General features: G+C 42.7%; 1 protein-coding gene across 2 annotated transcripts in view; it reads right to left on the bottom strand.

Moving 5' to 3' along the window:
- Nucleotides 1–22067, bottom strand: part of PRPSAP2 (phosphoribosyl pyrophosphate synthetase associated protein 2) — a 440767-nt gene that overhangs the window by 140980 nt on the left and 277720 nt on the right. For both annotated transcript variants that reach the window (XM_086940712.1, XM_086940714.1), the window contains exon 7: nucleotides 4616–4671. In XM_086940712.1, coding sequence (XP_086796838.1) covers nucleotides 4616–4671 — 56 coding nt within the window. The remainder of the gene's footprint in view (nucleotides 1–4615; nucleotides 4672–22067) is intronic.

Raw genomic sequence — 22067 nt, 5'->3', positions numbered from 1 at the left:
AACCAACAAAAACAACTCTTGCCGCAGCTTACCGCAGGAGTCAGAATTCAAAAGTATACTCCGGTCTCATCCAAGTTTAAGGCGGCCACTGGCAGGATGCACAGGCAAATAAATAGGTAGAGAGGCAGAATATCTTTTACTACCACATACTGTATACTCATGCCAAAAAAAAAGTGAACACTATATTTATCACCTAGAGCAAGGTGAGTAGAGATAGTTTTCAGGGAAGTAATTGCAATTGCAAATTAAAGGGACCCTACAGCATTAATAATTTAACATATAAGCAATATAAATATTTACACTTTTACTACAGATAAATAGAGGTCTTATGTTTTTAAGAGAATGTGAACAAAAGGAACTGCTGGAAAAACAGTGCAATTTGAATTTCACATAAATGGTATAAAATGTGTTTAATCATATAATAAAACAAATTATGGTATGATTTAGATTTTCCTTTGATGGTTGAGTTAATGTACAAGTGTATTTTAATATTCTTTCAAACAATGTATTGAATTTATAGTATGAGCCTTCACATGGTAGTCAATTATGATGCATTCAAGTTTGAAATGTCTGGGAATTTTTAGAGGAAAGTGCATTGATGTTTATAAAGAATGTGAAATAATATTTATATATTTTTTAAATTTCAGCCCTGAAGAAGCGGCATGCAACGCTGTGATAGACATGTTGGCTGAAAACGTTGTTGATTGAATCTAAGAAAAAACAGTTTTGTTGATTACATTTTAGTAATTGGCAAGTTTTTGGTGGAAATGTTGCAAATGTGGACCTCAACGTACCGTACCTTCGTTCTTTCACATTATGATATGAAACAGGAATGTGATATTAGAATCTTTTGATGGTAATACCTTGTGATATTAGAATCTTCTGATGATTCAAACCTTTTGAGAATAGATTTCAATGGAATACAACTTATGGACATTGTACGGTTATTTGCAATATTGACGTTTTGTTTGAAATAGCTCTCTAGGAGTATAATTATATTTAATGTTAAGTATGGACCTGGTTGGGCACCGGTTTAGTAGGTAGGAGCTTAGTGCAGGGCCATCATTATCTTTGCCCAATACTCTTTGACGAAAAAAATGAAGTACAGTGTTTATGAATGTTGTCATGTGTTTTAGAATGCAACTGGCTGTCGTGTATTTATACTTGGCTTTTATATAAAAGTAGCACCTACAAATGCCTTATTCTTTCCTTGCATTGGATATTCTATTTTTAGTAAAGTATATGCATACATTTTAAATACGAATCGGGCTTTAATTTATGCCAACATGAGACCTCTAATATGTGTATGTGTGTTTGTGTCGGACAGGGCTTAGAAAACTAACATTTTTGAATTGTAATGTTAACAGTGTTTGCAAGATTGCCAAATTATTTTCTGATATTTACAGAGCTGTAAATCGCCATTCGCTGTGCTAACATAATAGAGAAGTGAGATTTTCCGTTTGCTGACAAGCTGCAGACCTACATGCAATGATTAGAGCTGCAAGCCCATCTGGCCATACACAAAGCACGTTTGGAAGGAAATAAAATGGCAACATTCATCTGCCTGCCATGTGCTTCTGTTGCAGAAACACTGCTAGTGTTCCCGAACGATGATATGAGAAGCTGCACAGGAGATACAACTCTGCTCACCAATATCAACGGAGGAGAAGATAAAAAGAATATTGAGGATTTGGTTGGGACAGACACAAGGAATGATTGTTAGAGGGGCATACCGAAATACTGACTGCAAACAGACTGATTTCTAAGGTAAATGGAGATACGTAGATGGTTTGGGATATAAACACTTAGGGAATGCTAATAATAATCCAGACAATGCAATAATCATGAGGCTAATAACATATGTAGATACTAGCTAGGGATTAGACTAATCTAATGAAAAGATCAAAAATGTTTAGTGTAAAACGTTTGATGTATTCTTGGTATTCAACTTTCTCTAAGTAATGACTGCTGAGATTGCCGTAATAATCTTCATTCTGATAAATATGATAAACTTTTATTTTACAATTTAAACAAATGTGAGTGTCTACTGTTTCTAAGGGCCAGGATGGGAATCCGTATCTGTATGCAATACTTTCCTTAATGAGAATTACTCTGACTGGGCTATAGGACTCCTACTTAAATGAGCATATCTTGTTATGGTGAGAAGTGAGAGATGCTTTTTCTCCTTTTCTCAGAAGCGTGTACGATACATATTTCTCTTCCGACTAAGGAGAGCTACTTAGGTGTGAAGCCCTGAGAAGTGGGGTTGAAGACAAAAAAAGTATTAGTCTTGCAGCATCCTCTGATGAATAGATTTGATACTAAGGTCCACCCCTGTAAGAATTCCAAATAATATTGTAAAAGATGATCATTCTGTATTTGCCATTGGTACTTCTTTTGCAACAACGGCTTCATTTCTAAGGAGCAACACATCCTGCCCACTAACTAAAAAGGCACAATGCTTCTACACATGTGTTTGGCCCGATCATACCTGGGCCGCTGTTTGCCCAGGGACCAGAATCACAAATAATTCAGAGTTTACCGCACTTAGTAGCTTTTGGGTGTGTAATGAACTTTCCAGTGCTGGAATTGAACACCCCCATCAATTTCATAAGATGAAATGTGGCAAAATTCACTGCACTTTGCTATAAGAGGATATGGGAATTTCTGAAATGTGTTAACCAAGGTAAATGCATTTATTTTGCTCTTGTTTGGGACTTGTACTTTTGTGGGTTCACCATCCTTGAACTGGGCATTCATACCTAATATGATATTTCTAAGCTACTGCAGGATATTCTTTACTTCCTTTAAGGCTCCTAACCTGACATTTGAAAACCTTAGCGCTCTCTGTGGCTCGACCTGTAACTCTATTTTGAGAGTTGAAGTCTCTTAATTTGAGACGACTGCAAGGACATTTCCAGCTAGCTTGAGAGCTGAAGGTTGTCTAATGTGGGTATCTATTTCACATACCATTAGAGGTTATATAAACAATAAATCACATGCTGTCAAATCATTAGGGAACAGGAAAAGAGAGAAAAAATGTATGTGCCCTGTGGCCCTTCAATTCCGTTACAGACGATTAATAAACTTTAAAATTCTCTTTTCAGAATGTTGCCTTCTAAGGTGAACTTCAAGTTTGACAGGAAAAAAACTCCCACCCATAAATAATGATTACTGGTTTTACTTCATTTCTTCTTCCTCTAAAATGCTGACAAAATATTTATAATTTATTGAAAGGGCTACAATGGGACAGTTGTTCAGTTCAGTGGCAACATAACACCATAAGTGTGAAGTCCGGCTGTTGAAAATATGGCAGCTGTAAATATTGCATATCTGTGTCCTAGTTAATGTACATAACTATATTATGGTAATCTCTCAAAATCAACCACTTCCCTTTTTGGAAGTTGTTCTTCTGCAACTCTTCAGTAAGGCTTTAACAGTTTGCAATACAAATAGCAGTGGGTTTATGCTTTTATATTTAGAAACAAATAAGGAACATTCTAAAACTCAAAGAGAGCAAGAATACAATTTTGTGAATAAACTAAATACGATCACAAGGTTGGCAAACAGACATGATCCTGTACTCAGTCATGTATTGTTTCAGGGGCATGCGCTAATTCACATGTTCAACCGGTTCCGATGGCCACCCTAATAATATCCTCTAAGACTGCTTGGAGTAAAATAACGATTCAGAAAAGGGGGTGGTGATGAACAGAGTGTCTCAATTAAGCAAATAACGCCTGACCAATCATTCCACCTTGATTGATCATTTGCTTTCAAGGGCTCGCAAGTCAGTATACCTCACCTGCAAATTGACTGCATAACTTCTTTTCTCATTGGCCAACTGATGCAAAAGTGGCTAAAGGTAAACCATCCCTACTCGGCAAACAAGGCACCCTAGAAAGTTTGCACATATGGGAGGCCCCACCCACCACCACAACTTAAGACAGTGGAAAATTGGCCAGCGGTGCAGAGGAAACCAGAATGCTTACATCAGACACTGCAGCCATCCTTGCTTCTATAGCCCAGTCACATGACACGCTAGAGGCCTGGATTGGGCTACAAGGGCAGATGTTGTGCTGCTGCCCCTAGACCTTATTAATGTATTGTTGCAAAGCATGGAACGACAAATCTGTACAGATATTATAGGTAATCCGTATTTTTCTTTTCACACTCTCTTGGAAAGTAGCAACAAGGAGAAAGTTCTTTAAAAATGTCTCATTACAGGAGTCGGAGCCAACATATTTATAAACCGGTACCCTCCAAGAGTGAGGTACAATCTCCAGGGCGAACATGCTTTTGCAGTTTAGCACTGAACCAGAACATACATGTTGTAACATTTAATCGGACGACCTCGTTCATTTACAAATTACTCCCACAGGTTCCACTCCAACTGAAACGATTCCTTCTACCAGTCCATTCTTTACAGCCCTTTCCGAATTAGAAGATAAAAAATGCTTCATGAGAGAAATGCTTGCTTTAAAAACCTTACTTTACAGCTGTAACCAACAAATACAAGTCTATTACTAAATTTGAATGCAAGAACACTACAATTTAAATCCAGCCCCACAATGAAAACGTTTCTTCCCGCAAGAAAAAAAGCTTTCGGACTGACCTTTTTGCAGATGAAGGTGATTTGGCAACAATTACAGCATTTCTGTAATCTGGAATCTAGAGAAATCAAGAGTTAAAATCTGAGTACACAAGGAATTTGCAGGTATAATAACAGTTTAAGATGCTCTTTCAAGGATATTTTAGATTAAGAAGACATAACAGACAAGCCATGGACCTCATTTACCAAAGGCTTTTTTCAAATCATCAGCTACTTGACCTTCTGTGTGGACAATAGAAAGAAAGTAGCTTATTGATGCATTGTTCATACTGTTGTAACCCTTCAGTGTAAAACAGCAGTGCACTGAAACACTCCATCACAGTCCCAACGGAAGAAACAATTTGTCATTAATACTTGCATTGTGCAAACATTTCCTGAATCAATTTGTGTTTTCTTGCTAAAGGTGCTCAGGAAAATCTTGAACTTTCTTCCAAGAACTGTCCTCAAAGTGGTAGTCCCGTCAACCGTACTTAGTCGCATTGACTAATGAAACTCTCTCTATGTGGGGCTAGATATAGGTCTCTTGAGGAAGCTTCAAAGGGTACAGAATGCGGCGGCCAGACAGGCAATGGAAATTACACACCAGGGAAAAAGAACTGCTTTCAAGTCACGCTTTAGTGGGACTGACTATTTAGTAAAACATTCACCAGCTATCTGCCATCACTTTGCCTATGCTCCTACGACTGTTGGTTAAGCCCAAGACAAAACTGACCTGTTCGGGTAGTAAGGCATTTGCTATTAGAATGGCTAAAATCTGGTACACTGCTGTTGGCGCCCACCCTACATCACTTCAGGGAGGCCTTAAATCAACAGCTCTATAAGAACTAAGACCCATGTTTGGTGGGCCTCAGCAGGGTTACAGTATGTCTTTTTCTGCTCTGCAATACTCTGTGGTACTCAGGAGACCCCGAGGGTATTTGTTACACTGTATTTATGGTAACATAACATATGGGCAGTGAATGTGCATGACCATATTTACTACCACTAGACACTCCATCATTGATAACAGCAAGGTGATAAAGAATTGAGATCACGGAGTTCCTTAGCTCCTTTGTAAACCAGTTTTGTGTTTATTTTGCAAGATCTCTCCCATGAATTACATATCTCTATGCACTTATATATTTAAAAGAGTCCATCCGCCACGGTCTAGGGGGGTCCAGTAGTTGCTCACAATGTAGGTATGGAGACACCCCAACAAGTAACACAAATTTGGCTAAGTTTATCTTGAGAATAAACAATGGTTAGAAAGCATCCTATCTTCCGCATCATGGGCACAGTACGTGAAAGTCATGAAGCAATTAACTGGTCAGCCGCTTAATGACACAATATGTTCACAATTAACACAAGAAGGCTGTGATACTTCCTGTTTTACACACCAGTAGCTTCACCACCCAGACAAATGACAAAGGAATTGTTAGACCTGGCATCATTGGCATGAGTCTCTCCTCCATTTTGTTTGTCTGTTTGCCTCCTCTGTTTACAATGTTTTGCTGGAATATTGCTTTGGGCACTGTGCCACTGCTGATCAGTGCCACAGTGCAAGTGCTCCCTATGTTAAATTAGTACATTAATTGGATTCCATGTTTGGCTTATTTGGTTTACTGTCAGTCCCTGGTATAGTGCACCAGGAGTGCCAGGGCTTGTAAATACAAATGCTGCTGGAGGGCTTGCAGCACTGGTTGTGCCACCCACAGAAGCAGCCTAGTAAAAAAATGTCTAAGGTCTGCCACTGCAGTACCTGCGTGCAGTCTGGTACTGCCATGCTGACTGCGCAAGTACACCTACTAGCCAGTCCCTAAAACCTTCCCTTAACTTCATGTTAGTCACCCCTATGGTAGGCCCAAGGGCAGGGTGCATTGTAAGCATAAGGTAGGACAAGCCCTGATGTGTGTGGCATGTCCTAATAGTGAATTACAGCCATTTTCGTTTTTTACTATTGTAAGGCTACCTGCTCTCCTTAGGCCAGACTGGGCTGCTGGAATTATTACACTATATAATCCTAACAGACTCAGAGAGCATGGTGGAAAGTCGAGTTTAGTATCCCTGAACTCAGAATTTAATAACACCTCCTTTAGGATGGATGGTTTTTATATTCTGAGTTTGAAACTAGCACTTTTAGAAAGTGACTAGTTTCTTGTCTAACTATTTACCGGTTTCTGCTGGTTTGGTGTGTGTGTGTGACAGGAGCTGGGTGGCTCCAGAGGTCTGAATGAGTCAGTGTGGGGTGAATGAGGCATTTGCGTTTAGAGTGGGGGAAGAGTAGTTCCCGATAGCCTGCCCTGCCTGACACAATACTGGCTCCACCTCCTGCCGGGCGACTGAGGGCCCTGGCCCTGCCCCTGCCAGTGACAAAACTGGCTCCACCTCCTGCTGGGCGGCTGAAGACCCTGCCCTGCACAGTGAATAGGCCAGGTACCTCGGCCTGGCAACACCCACAACAAACCCAGGATGGGGGGAAATTTTCCTGCATGGACAAAGGGATCAAAGCAGAAAAGGGGTATAAGAGAAAGACCCCTGAACCAAGAATTTAGATCACTTCTGACAAGGAAACCTATACCAAGGACAGGAAGCCTGCTTATCCAAGGACTTGCCTACCCCTTCTGCCAGAGTGCTGTTTGCTGGGGGGAATCCTGCAGTTGCTTCTTTATTTTTGCCAAGGAACAAGGAGAGAGGAACTGAGTGTGTACTCTCAAGCTTTGCCAAGAAAATCTCCAAGGACTGGAAGAGTGCCTGTCTCCTGCTGAAGTGACAGGGCTAAAGGACTTTGTCATCTACTTGAACTGAAGCATGGTGTTTCCAGAAATGGGAAATCCTCCAGCCAAGACCCAAACTGTAAAAAGCCTAGGGGTTACTTTTAACGAAGATCTTTCTCTTAAAAGTCAGGTAGGGACGGTGGTATCTTCAAGTTTTTTTCAACTTCGTAAGATCAGGAAGATTGCCCACCTATTAACTTACCCTGCTCTGATCCAAGTCATCATCGCCCTTGTGCTGTCCCGCCTGGACTACTCCAACAGTTTGTATTTGGGTCTTCCAGCTGGGCAGCTCAAGAGACTACAACTGGTTCAGAACCAAGCGGCCAGGCTGATTTGTAAGATACCCAAATGGCAGTCCATCAGGCAGGGTCTGGCCGGTCTCCACTGGTTGCCAGTAGCGCAGAGAGCAACATTTAAAGCTGGATGCATTATCTTTAGGGCTCTACAAGGCAAGGGCCCTGGATTTATTAGCAGCCTGCTTGTTAGGTACATCCCCTCACGTGCTCTTCGCTCAGGTCAAAAGAACTTGTTAGTGGTGCCTCGTATTAGGAAACAACGCCAGGGAGGCGGTTCTTTTCACTTTCTGGCCTCCTCCCTGTGGAACTCTCTGCCACTGACACTGAGACTTCATGAAGACCTGTTGGCTTTCAGACAGGCTTTCAAAACTTGGCTCTTTAGGCAAGCCTACCCATAGTTAACTTCTGCCTCTTTCTGTTGATATGTTATGTCTCTGCAAATCTTCCAACAGCGCCATGAAGCCTACGGGCGTACGTGCGCTCAATAAATTTTATTTAACATAACATAACATAACATAACAGTATTCTAAAGAAATCAGCAATCTCGACGTCGACGGACGCCGCCGAATCCAGCTCGACATCGTGAGTAACGGCTCCAGTGTACCGCACCTTAGACGCCGGGCCCGATCGACGCCAGTAGCGACGCCAGTGAGTAGCGAGTTCGGCTCCAGCTCCAAGTGACCCTGAGTCGACGCCGTCACTGAGCGCATCGAAGCCGCAGCCCTTCGACGGCGTGAGCGCTGCTCACTCTTGCAACAACGACATAGACGACGACGCCGTATCCCGCTTCGCCACTGTGAGTGCTGCTCCAGCCTGACACCTGTCGACGCCGCTGCAGATCGCTCAGATTCCGAGGCCCGATCGACGCCGAAGACTCGACGCGATACATCTCGATGCCGTGGATCATCGTTTCTTCATTCTCAAAGGTACTGTGTTTGTGGGGTCTGTTTCGACTCCGGGCTCGACGTAGCGCTCCTCGCGGTCGACGCCGAACCTTTGGGATAACTTTACCTCGACGTCGTGTGACTCCTGTGGGGGTTACATTGTTGCCAAGAAATTTGCTTTAAAGAAGAAGAGTTACCTTTGTTGCTAAAGAACTGTTTACTAAGAAGGAACTTTACCTGAACTATTATTTTTCCTTCCAAAGAGTATTTATTAAGATTGTGGTATATTTTTGTCGTTATTTGGTCTTGTGCTAAGCCTTATAAAAACATCCTTATTTTTATAATACCTTCTGTGTTGTGTCCATTTGTGGTGTATTCACTTTATTACTGTATGTGGTCATAAATGCTTAACACACTGCCTCTGAGATAAGCCTATCTGCTCTGCCAAGCTACCAAGGGGGTGAGCGGGGGTTATCTGAGTGTGTGATCCCCTTGCCCTGACTAGAGGAGGTGGGTCCCTATTTGTCAGAAGTGTATACCTCTGCCAACTAGAGACCAGCCGATTCTAACAGGAATGAAATCACAACCAGTCTCACCCCTTCAAATTTCCCACCCTCAGACATAACATGTGGTGTGGGTGCAAACTGTGAAGGTTTAGTATGTAGCTGTTCAGGTCAATAGAAAATGCTATCCTCCGGTTCACAATGAACATAAGAAGTCACCTATTTGCAGGATTTGCAAAGAAGGTTCTTTGCCATTTTGCAGCATGTACCAATAAATTTAGCATACCATAAGTAATACTTTACTAAATACCTTTTTATTAACATTCAGTATTGAAGGGAACCTATATACTGTGTAGTCCATATAATGTTTCCCAGACTTGGGGCCCATGAGTATCCTGGTGTCAGACCCAGTCTGGAGCTACAAGGCAAACATAGGCTACTGAGCCCCAACCAAGGTGGCCTAGTCTACTTTTGTTATGGGTGAGTGTGTGGTCTAATAACAAAGCTGCTTTTAACAGAGAGGTTATTTATGACTGACTCAATCAAGACAAGGGGTTGTCCGGTCCTTGGTTAAGTTGTATCAATAAGACCCTAGCTGATATCGGACGTTTAGATTTGTTTTCCACACCAGACACTATTAGTAAGTTTGATAAGAGGCGGGTTAATACCGGTTTTAAAGAGTTGGCTTTCTCCCAAAGAATTGGCAGAGCTTTACTACAGCATTCTGTACGTGACTACCTAGTTGCTTTATTGTTGGGATATCCTGCCCCATATTTAATCTTGGGACTTGCATGTTGGGAGAGGTCGCTTCTTTTCTGCTTCAGGTCAGGCCCGTGTGCCGCTCCTTATGCTTCTGTGAAGGGGAAAAGGTGTGGGATTCTAAGTTGCCCCCTTGTCCTTGTGATGGGATGGTAGAACAGCCGCTGCTGCACTTCATGTTTTTCTAAAAACATTTTATTTGACTTTTTTCACCTTTTCCTTAAGCAAATAGTGAAATCGCTGGCTTTTAAAAAATGTTGGGAGGCACTTTTGTATTTACAGATGTTAATTAATCACAAGTATGTTTTACTGTTGGCTCCTTTCTAAAAAAAATCCACCGCAGCAGGAAGTCCATGGAAGGGTAATTGATCTCAAGTCTTCTTAATGGTGTGTTTCTGTATTTTATTGATTTGTGATGGCTTGTTTTGCTTATTTTAACTTTTCATCTTATCTTTTAATATTGTATTATGATGCTACTTGATTTATTTGTATTTTGTACTTTTGCGATATTCAGTTAATATTCAATAAAGGTTTATTGACTGACAAAATACTACTCGGCCTAACTGTAATGCTCTTGACCCATTCACTGTTATCAAATTATGTGATCCTAGGCAAATATTTTAATTCACTGAGCAGCATTTGTCTTCATTATCACATAATACCACCTTCAAATATGTTAGTTTAGCATGTCTGCTGTACAAACAACTCTTTTCTTTGATTTATTAGACTAAAAATGTGCTCCATTAATAATATAAATATAGCCACATATAGGGTACGCATGACCCTGACTTGCCCCTTATTAACAGAATTTTCATCTGGCAGGGGCAAGAATGTTTCTTAAATCGTCTTTAAAAACTATCACTTTTAACAAATATGTCACTAAAGCTTGAAGTGATAGCAAACTGCAATTTGCAATCGGCACATTTTACGTTGAAATATCCACAACAATTGCAAGTGATGTGGATTTACTGATACAACTATACAGTGGACAATGTTTGAATCTTGAGTTTCTGCAAATATTTGCCATTTGCACATCACCAGGTAAAGTGTCCTGATTTGTTTTGCCCTCAATTAAATCTTTGTTTTATCACACTTCAGAATTACAAAACAATGTAATTTCGTAATTCCCGATATATTTTAAAATATTTGTACTATTTATTTATAAGTTATTTAAATGCGGTATGTTAGAAAAAAACTGCCATCATGCAGCCTTTTGCTTCACAATGATTGGCAGAAAACTCACTTCATAAAATCCTTTAACTGTAGTAAGAGAAAGGAAATTAAACCGTACTCCAGGATAAGAAAAGTAGCATTTAGTAAAAGAAATAAAACTGACTTTTGACCTCTGTCCTTGAACAGAACATATGTGAAGATAAAACAAGACTTAAGGGCATCTTTATTGCTAGTTAATTTTCGTTATGAACAGAACACCTGTTCCTTTCTAGCTCAAGTTCACTCGCCTGAACTGACCAGTAGGTCCAACAAACCGCTCGACCTGATAAAATCTGACGCGCCATACATACATATAGAAATGACTAACAAGTTGCTTAGCTTTAGTAACGCCTCATCTGGTAGGGACTATCTAGCCACAGAACCCTTACTTTAGGATTATCCCTAGGTGTTAGACCAGATCTGAAAATGTATTCGTGAGTAGTACCCCCTGCGCACCAGAAGGTCGTAGTTTGGCTCAGCGTGGCAGCCGCACTGGAAGTGACATGTGCAGTACCTATATAGGCACCACCCCAGCAGGTGGACGTCAGTTTATTTTTTTTTTTAGAATTTCCACACCAGAAGCATTGAGCCATTAAGAGTACTGACCACTGGTGAGTGAAAACTAGGGTCCTGAAAAGGGGAAAGCACTAAGGGGCAGATTTATGTGAAGGCCTTGCGCCGCCGGTGCGTCATTTTTAACATGGGAAAAAGTGACGCACCGGCGGCGCAAATCCTTCATAAATCTGCCCCCTAAGTGTATAAATCCACTCGTAGACCTAGGGGGATGGGTGGATCAGTAAGGAATCTGTGGCTAGAGTCTCTACCAGATAAGGTGTTACTGAAGATATGTAACTGGTTCATTTGATAGACTTCTAGCTGCAGATTCCTTACCTTAGAATAGATACCCAAGCCGTACCCCCCTTGGATGCTGGGTCTGCCAACTTAATTTAGACTAGGAAGTCTACAGGACCGAATGGGCAAAGTACCCATCCCTACGGACCAGACTGTCCAGGCAGGTCTGCTTGGTAAACATGTACAGAGATGCCCACATTGTTGCCTGGTAGATGTCCAGGACCGGAACTCTGAATGCTAATGCAGTGGTTGCAGCATTTGCTCTGGTGGAATAAGCACGCAAACCCTCAGGGGACTGCTTCCCGGCCAATGCGTAGCAATTTGTGATCCATCAGGACATGGTCCATTTCTGTACCGCCTGCCCTTTCTGCACTCCAAATTACCCCACAAGGAGTTGGTTATGTAAATGTAAATGTCATGGTACTTATAGAGCGCACTGTCACCTGACGGAAACCTTGCACGTCGCCTATTTGGCTTCCTGGCGCTGATACTCATACCGCTGTGGAACCCCTCCTGGCTTTCCCTGTGAAGTGTCCACTCCTGGGCACCCTCAGGGTGAAGCCAGGCATCCTTAGCGCTGTTGGGGCCGGTGTGGAGGCTAAGCAAGCTATTGCCCAGAGTTTCAGCGTGTGGCCCGTGATTATAATATGCACAGAGGCGAGAATTAACAGGTCCGAGGAAATTGAGCCCGAGACCCCGCCGAGGCGGGAATCGAACCCTGGTCCCTGGCCAGAACTCTGCATCAGGGTCTGCCACTCTAACCATTGAGCCACACTCCTGTCCACTCGAAACTCTTGTGCAGTCAAAGTAGAACAATGATGCTCTTTTTGGGTCCAGTCAGTGGAGTTGCTCCTCTTCCCTAGTGGGATGAGAGCGTAAAAGATAGGCAGGGTGATGGATAGGTGAACATGAAAACGAGTAACCACATTCGGTTCGAAAGGAAGCTCTAGTGCAAAGGACCAGTTTGTCTGGGAAGATGTTGAGGTCCTGAGGCTTAGATGACAAAGCATGGAGCTCACTTACCCTCTGGGCAGATATTATTGCCACTAAAAAGGCAGTCTTGATAGTGAGGAGCATGATAGGACAGATATGTAGCAACTCAAAAAAGAGTGCATGTTAGAAATGTCACAATTAAATTTAGGTCCCACTGAGGCATGATGAAAGGTGAATGTGGGTACAGATGATGAAGACCTGTCAGAAAACTATGAACAAAAGGGGACTTTTGTTTTTCTAAATGGCTGATCGGGCAACCACAGAAATGCTGAGATGGCAGAAAGATACCCTTTTAGGTGCCTAAAGCAGAGACCTGCTGAGTAAGAGAAAGAATAAACAAAAGAACCTGAAAAAGGGGAGCTGAATGGGGATCAACCTGTTTTTCTGCACACCAGGACAAAAACTTGCTTCAATGGCAGTCGTATACCGTCTTGGTGTAGGGACACCTGGTTGCCAAGATGGCATGACAGACAAAAAGTTTGAAAGCTGTCAACTGTTGCTGCTCAATTTCTACGCATGAAGGCAGAGCATCGACAGATTCAGGTGAAGAACTCTCTCTTGCTGCTATGACAAAAGAACCTCCCAAAGAGGCAAACTGATTAGAGGACCAATCGCCATGCGTAACAGCTCAGGATACCAGGACCAGTCATTCCTGATCTGGGCAGGGGTAGTTTGGGCAGAAGGGTTGAGCTCCACTTAAGACTGAAAACGTCTCCTAGCGAGAGCAGCCTGGGAAACTCCAGCATACAAAACACATGACATTGTGTGTTCTTGACAGTGACAAACCGATCTAACCAAGGCTGTCCCCAATGTTGAAAGAACCCTTAGCTCCCTCAGGATGGATCCTCCATTTGTTACCTGCTAGGTATCTTGGGCTGGCATTCAGAGATCCCGCCCGGTGTTGAACCACCAGGGAAATGTCCTGACATTCCTGCCATGTCCAGAGACAAAGGACCTCTTGACCAGGAATCCACGACCCATTCCAGCACTGTTTGTTGCAGTACCAAATGGCAGTAGTGTTGTACTTGAATACCTGCACTAACCTTCCCTTAATGGAGTCCTCTGTTCTCCACCTCTACCAGAAGGCCGCCCCAGCCCAGCCCAGGAGCCATGCATCTCTAACTATTGTTAGATCTGGTTGGGGAAGGGAGAGGGGTCTGCCACTGACCTAATCGCAGTTTGACCACTGCATATCGTTTGAAGTGCCCTTAAGGATCTGGATAATTTAAGAGTGATTCCCCTGGTGCTGCACCCACTGGAACTTCAGCTCCCACTGCATAGCCTGCATATGCCAGTGGACTTGTGTCACAAGCAGAATGCAGGAGGCCATGAGGACCAGCAGCCTCAGTCATTTTCACCGAAATCCAGGACAGAGGATGAAACATCTGTATCATAGCGGAATATCATGGACTTGAGGTAAGGAGCATAAGCCCAAACAGCTCTAATGGAAGGGAGGGTCTCAGAAGGGGTCAGGTTTGACCATGGCACATTGATAGTGAACCCAGGCGTGAGCAGGAGGTCCGCCGTAGTCTGGAGGTGGTAGAGGACGGCCTGGGATGAGCCTGTCTTCAGCAACTAGTCTTCACAATAGGGGAAGACTGGCACCCCTGATCTCCGCAGCTGAGCTGCAACCACTGCCATCACTTTGGTGAACAAGAGAGGGTCGCTGGTAAAGCATCATCCAGAACCGAAGTTACAAAGGTTTCACTGCCGTATCTTAGCTGCAAGGCAGCCCTAACACCTCGAGAATAGACTTGTTTTTCACAAACTCCTGCATTTGTATTGTAGCGGGTTTTATTCCAGATGTTTTATAGTGAAGGTAACCAAGATATGGGCAAGATGTTAAAAGGATGGTCACTTTTCATAGCAAGTGTGCTTAATAGAACTTTTGCATCAGCTGACTTGGTCAGATCGGACCTGCTTAGAACCAGTAACAGAGTTCCCGAAACCCACATTACTCAGGAAGAAGGTGACTGCCAGCACCCAGCGTTTAAAACATATATATAGACAGCACAGGCGCAAGTGAATTTCACTTGTACTCTGTACAGGAGTGTAAAAAGTAACTATAATAAGCAATTTGTGTCACCTATTTCCATATTTCTAACGCTTATATGGTTTATTTTGAATGGAGCACTGCATTACTAACTGAAACGGAATATGCTACACATTTATTCACTTCACTTTCAGAATGAAAAGTATGATGCCAGGAGAAACACTGCTGTCCATTTTAGGTTTGGAGACATGTCTGTTCTGCTTTACATTACATGGAAGTGTAAATTTAGTATGTGTTACCTAAGAGGTGCATTGACAGTTAATGGCTGGTGAGTACAGGGGTGTGGAATTTATTAAAATATCTACTTGTCCATGGGGCAGGTTGCCTCATAAATCTACTTGTCCTGTAACAAAATCCACTTGTCCCTTAGGCGCCATGTAATACAGCTACAAATTATGGCAGCAATTTCATTATATAAGAGCGCTGATATACCCTCTCTGATTATGCCAGGGCGCATACCATAGTAGTGTTTGAATACTTGAAATCCCCTTATGTTTCTATGTTTCCGCAGATCTACATATGGGGCTGAAAGTAGTGGTAATCAATAGTTCCTGGGTTAGAATGCCCGTTTGACTCTATGCAAACCTACTAACTTGAATGTTTTAAGGGTTTTCAACAACATTTCTCTAATCTTTTCCCATACTGAGAAATGTTGGAAATTTACTCCTAACAATGGCAGACGTAAACCTACTTCCAGAGTTAGGAAAAGAGTAGTTGGTGGGAAAGTAAACTTGCAAACACGCAGATTTTCGCATGAGCAAATCTACACATGCACATTTGCTCAAGCTAAAATGCAGTTCACAAATATTTTCTAGGAGTACTATTTCTTGTCCTACTTCTGTACTTTTTGGGGAATTCACGAAAACTGTATAGCTGTACTTAATGCAAGGACATACCATGGGTGCACTTTTGAGAATTTCTTTAATAATTGGCCCCCTCATTTGGGCTGGTGTTGACCATGATCTTTTATGTTTATTAAAATTCTGTCTCTCTCTCTCTCTGTATCTGCTGGCTTCACTGTGTGTGAAGGCATTCTGCTCTTAAACAAGGAGCATATCAGCACACAAAGTAGTTGTATTCAGTTCCAGTAACTACTGTGGCAGTGTGTGCTTTTTAGGACCAAAAATGTTTTGCTTTTGCCAATGTTTGTTATAAGGGTGAGGGGCCCAGCAGCTCCCATACCAATAAGGTTTTACAAAAACCATGCCAAAACAATTCACACATTGACAAAACTAAAAAGCTGACAACCAATTTCAGACCTACTGACGTTGCCAATGCTTGTTTATTTTTGTTTCCAATAAACTTATTAAACTGGTTACACTGATTTTCCATTATGAATATTTTTGGGAAATAGTAGTATACAGCTACTCATGTTACTAAATGATGCTGCAAAGAAATGGTACCTTCAATTTTGCAGTAGTTTAGCGAAATGTTTTCTTTTTCCTGCTGTCATTTTTTTTAACGAACATTTTATTTTGAAAGCAAATCAATCTTCCTTACAAGCTTCTTCAAATATTTGCATCAAATCAGAGAGCATTCTGGGAGCATTATACATAGCCTCATATTGCTAAACTTTGAAAATGTGTGTATACATTTTCATACTGGAACCACTGTCAGTAGTGCCGTCAGAGCTTACAACATTTACTTAGAGTGCTCACTCTAATAATAAATCAAATAATGAACCATGAATACAAGTTTGAACAGCATTAACATCTGGACAAAAAATATTACCTTCACTGCAGACAGTGCCCTTCCCTGATCCATAATGTGGTACTGCAAACTGGCAGCCAAAGGGTTTGTGCTGCAGGGGGTTGGGCCTACTTGTCCCAAGGACAAAATACACATGAACACTTGTTGCCCTTGACCCCAAACAATATGTCCTGGGCGTCGGGCTATAGGAATTCCACATCCCTGTGAGTATGTTCCATGTGATGTTTGCATCATCAGAAGACTATGCCTTATTGGGCAGAGATACGAATAGAGTGAATGCCAGCAATTTTTAAGCAAGCCTTACAAGAGCGGACTGTTGGAAAGACAATCATCGGAACCATGGTGAAGATGGGAACTCAGATTGACACTGGGGACTTTTAGAGGTGGACTAGACTCCAGTCCTTCAGTCTTGAAGAAAGAGTGCTCCGGCACCATGCAAGCAATGGTTGATACAGTAGACCATTATGAAGGAGGAGAAGAGGCTGGCCAGATAAAACCTAGGTTCTAGATGAGCACTTGGATATGTGCCGGTTTGAAATTGGGATGATGGTTGACTTGGGTATGTCCCATAGTCAGGCAGCAACCACAATCCTAGTCCGGGTAAGTGGCAGCCAAATCCTAAACTAACAAGTGCTCACCCTCTGGTAGTTTGGCACAGAGCAGTCAGGCTTAACTTTAGAGACTGTGTGTAAAGTATCTGTGCAACACTTCAAACAGTAAAACAGTGAAAACACCACACAAAATGATTTCACACCAAGTTAGAAATAAAACTCCGATTTTAATATAATAAACAAGCAAAACGACAAAAAAAACAATTAGTAGGAATGGAGATATTGATTTTAAAAGTTTATAGTGAAAAATGGAGCCAAAAAGCATAAGGTGCTTTTGGGGATATCTGGTCGCACCAGACAGGGATAAAGTCACAATTCCTGTAGACCATATAGGAGAGTGGGCGGGCTACAGGGACCCCAGTTAGCCCTGCTGAACAAAGTAACTTAAATCCTGGTGGCAGAGAGTTGAGTGGATCTGTGTTGAAGCTGCGTTGTGCAGCTGAGGAAATGCATTGGTTCTGGGATGCAACGCAATGTGCTGTTGCATCAACATGAAGGATTCGGTCAACAGGGCTTGTGATGCGAAGTGCCATGTCGAGGTTGCAAGGGGCAGCAGAGACAATGCATCTATTCGGGTGAGAGGGGAAGCTGCAATCCTGAGTTTCCGCGTCAGGGGATGCAAGGAGCTTGCGCCAGGTAACGCATGAGACAGCAGCGGTTCTGGGGCGTGAGTCGGCCCAAAGATGCGGGAGGCAGCAATGCAAGTCTTTTGTGATGAGTCCTATACATGCAGCAGCGGTGATGCATTGGTTCGGCTCAAGGGATGCACCGCTCATCAGAGAAGATGTGACAGTTCCTCTGGCAAGCCCCTTAGGCCCACTTTCAAGTGTCCAGGACTGGGGTGGCACCACTTGGCAGGGTGAACTCATAGATGACAGAGTCTAGATGCATGGGTTGGAAGACTGTTATGTCCAGAGGATTCAGATTAGGAGGCCAAGCAGCTTGCCTTTGGAGTCACTATGCGTTCCGGGGTCACGTGATGCAGGTGCAGTCCTTCTTGCCCAGGCAAGAGGGCAAAATGCAGCAGATCGGCACAGCAAAACAGGAGTCCAGCAGAGTGGTTGTCCGTTAGCACCACGCCAGTCCTTTTTCTGGCAGAGTATCCACAGGTCCAGAAGTGTTGGTGTCTGAGGTCCAGTACTTCTAACCAATGGTGCCTTTTAAATTGCGGGGGGGCTTCAAAAACATGCCAAGTGCACAAGGTCCTCCTTTCCTGTCCTGGCTCCAGACTCACAACAGGAGGGTATACAGCCCTTTGTGTAAGGACAGGACACAGTCTATTCAGGTGTAAGTGAGACTGTACCCAGCTCCTCCCAGCCATCCTACCTGGTCCATCAAGTCACATCTAAGTACCCACTGCGTGTGGCTGCCTAGGATGAATACACAAAGCAAAGCCAAGCTGCCAACAACATCCAGTCAGCTGATCAGACATAGGTGACAGGCACCAAATGGCTAACACAAGAAATTGCCAACTTTCTAAAATTAAAACGAAAGGGGATGATGGATGGAGTGTTGAACATTGCAAGCACTCAACCCCAGTGAACCGATCTGGGTTTAATCCATCATCATTCTTTAGCTCACTCCGCCACCCCAGTTCAGACATGGCCATATGCAAATCAGTCTGACCCTTTGCCTCATGGGAACAGTCCAGCCCTGACTGCCAAGCCATGTCTTCCCTGGACCGGAAACAAGTATCCTGGGACCGATTTCTGGCAAATCAGCCATCATCAGCCAGGCTAGCTTGAAATTAGTGGCAAAGTGTGCAAGGGACCCACGTCTGGGCATACCCTGCCAACTTAGGGCGAACAAAGCAAAACCAAAAGGGATGATAGACTGAGTGTTGAACAATGCAATCACTCACCCTCAGTCAACTGATCTGGGTTTAATCCATCGTGGATCCCTAAGTTTTAATAGGCAAGTACGTTAGGAGACTGCATTAGCTTCCAGTAAAAGGTCGCATTAATAAGGCCTCATGTGTTGCATACAAGGCACTTCACGACACTGGCCCTCAATGTTTAAGGCGGTCATTAAACTGGTATTCCCCAAATAGATCTTAGATCTGAGGGGCAAAATTGATGCTCTCTCAGAGATTCTATAAGGCTAACTGGGGAGGTAGAAGCTTTACTGTGGGCGCTACGAAACTCTGGAACGCCCTCCCCTTTTTCATCAGAAATATTCCATCTTTCGTAAAGCCCTGGCTATTTAATGAATAGTTCACCTGCCTGCTTTCTGGACTGCTAGAGTCAAAACACAGCTTGGTATTCGTGCGCTGTCTAAATCTCAGTAACATAACATAACAGTTATCAGTGATAAAGTGTGTCCCAATACCAGCAAAAACTAGGTTAAAAAAAGTGGAGGAAGAAGGCAAAAAGCGGGGGGGGAGTGGGGGGGTTAGACCACCCTAAGGCTGTCAGGTCTAACAGTGCTTCCTTGGTCTTTCAAAACTAGTCAGATTGTGAAGAAAGACTTATGAATGAAATGCAAGAAAGGGTGCCTGGTATGAAAAAAATACGTAAGCTAATTAACCATCATGTAGTAACTTTGGCAACACAAATTTTAAGGGCAGCTGAGTGATACAACGGGCAAAATAGTTATTTATTGTTCACCATGCTCACCTGCAGAAATGAGCAAAAAAGGCATACATAAATGATCAGAACTTTATACAACACTCAGCAAAATAATTCCATAGATCTACACATCTCTGCTCTATCCAGGTGTTGTATGGTGATTTGGAGAATAAGCGACATATTGTGGCGTTGTCACTATGAACCAATGTGGCACCACAAATATGCATCGGTCAGCTAGTATTTTCAAATATTTTAAAACCAGAAAGAGATTCATTGATGTAAATAACTTGTACTTCTCATGAATACTTCTAACAGAAGACTCCTCACCTTAGAATAGATACCAAAGCAGTATCACCCCAAAGTTGGAGTGCCTGTGGAATGGACCAAAAAGTCTTGCAGGACCATGCAGGCAAAGTGTTCTTCACACCAGACCAAATTGTCAAGGCAGTTGTGCGTCAATAACATACGTACCAACACAAACCATCACCGCTTAGCAGACAATCAAGGGCAGGTACCCCTTGTTCCATCGCTGTGGTAGCAGCCTTCGTCCTGGTACAATGGATCTGAGACGTTTCTGGCAGGGGGAGTTACTTCATGGCCAGTGCATAGTAGAGATTAAAGTGACCAAGTCCTCTTCTGCACAGCCTTCTGTTTTTTGGCTCCAAAGAACCCTACTAAAAGCTGATCATCCATTCAATACTCTTTGGTACGATCCATATAAAAACTTAAAGCCATTCTGTGTTCAACTGATGCAACCTACCCTTCTTTTGAGGGGGAGCAAAGAATGCCCATTAAGTGATAGGTTGCCTGCCTGTTCACAGACAGGCAAGAACATGGTTTACAACCATGCACCTATTACAGTATCTTGTGAGTGCATCATTAAATGAAAGTAAGGACTCATATTTTGATGGTCCCAGCTGCAGAATTTCTGTCAAAACATTTGTTTTAATCTCAATGGAGGGCAGCTGTGACTAGCTAACTAACATGGATGTCCTCCAAACCCCAACTGAATCCAGGTCCATGACCTCCCGTTTTCAGTAGAGACATAGCCTAGCTAAGAAAGGCTCTGATGTCAGCCTGCGGGGTAGCGGTTATACGAGACTTCGCTCCATAACTTCTGGGGTGATATGAAGCCAATGTACAGTCGCACAATACCACCTATTAGCATGCATGATCACTTCTGCAAAAAATCTTCAGATTCAGCCTGGCATCTGGTGGATATTCTAAGATACTGAGGTGAGGAATCTGCTGTTAGAAGTGTCCTTCGGAAAGGATATTTCGCAACTTGGTGTCTGAACGGAGATGCACAGATAAACCTGGAGTGTGAGTGCATACTGCATCAGGCATGATGCTCCATTTGGTGGTATACTCATATCATGTTCACCTCATCTTTCCCCTTGACTTTAATGTTCTATTATTTTCTGGATAAGCACAGGGTTTTGGAATGATAGTTGCAGCTATGTTAGTAGTAATTGTTTATTTCGGGCACAGCCCATAAAATACATCAAATCCATACACCAAAGATACATTTGCCCTGGCAATATACAAGTACTTCGAGACTGAAGGCTACGGGTTCTCTAGTGTCACTTTTGAAGAGTCTCTCCGCTTCCCAATAGTGTCTAACACCCATGTTGTTACATACAGGCACCAGCCATTTCTTTCAAACATTACTGTATGTGGGACAGAATAGCATAAAACGGAACTCCGTTTCCACTATTCTCAGGCAATTTGGACAACAATCAACCTGGCATGTAACGTTAGCCCATTTGTAAGTGTGTGATCTCAAGGGTAGTACCCCACACCTATATTGTACATACAAGCATTTTAGCTGATGTGTGTGCATTCTGTTTAGATAAGGTTCAACCTGGGCGTACTTTTGTGGTTAAGGAATTTACCTGTAACAGAGTTAGTCAGGTTTCCCAAGTTTGGAATAGGACTGCCTCCCAGTAAGACCGTTTTATTTTTTGAACATCTCCTTTAACTATTGTTTCCGGGAAAGTTCATAATTCACTCAATCCTATTCTATAGGTTAATTCTTTGATGCGTTTCAGCCATGGTGTTCTCAGATTTGTATCAAGAGCATTAAGGTCTTTCACGCACTGACTGTAGGCTGCCAATTCGTAAATGGACCATAATCTGACCCAAAATAAAAGGGGTTTTAAAATAATTATTAGATTAATAGGATTGAGAGCCAAGTCTAAGCGTATCAGTGTGGTAGGAGAGCGTAAGGGAAGCTTAAAAAGTGTTTTGATTAACCTATTT

Source organism: Lissotriton vulgaris, chromosome 10, assembly GCF_964263255.1.
Source record: "Lissotriton vulgaris chromosome 10, aLisVul1.2, whole genome shotgun sequence".
NCBI lineage: Eukaryota > Metazoa > Chordata > Amphibia > Caudata > Salamandridae > Lissotriton > Lissotriton vulgaris.
The sequence above is the reverse complement of the archived record's forward strand: the minus strand, read 5'-3'. Positions and strand labels throughout refer to the sequence as shown.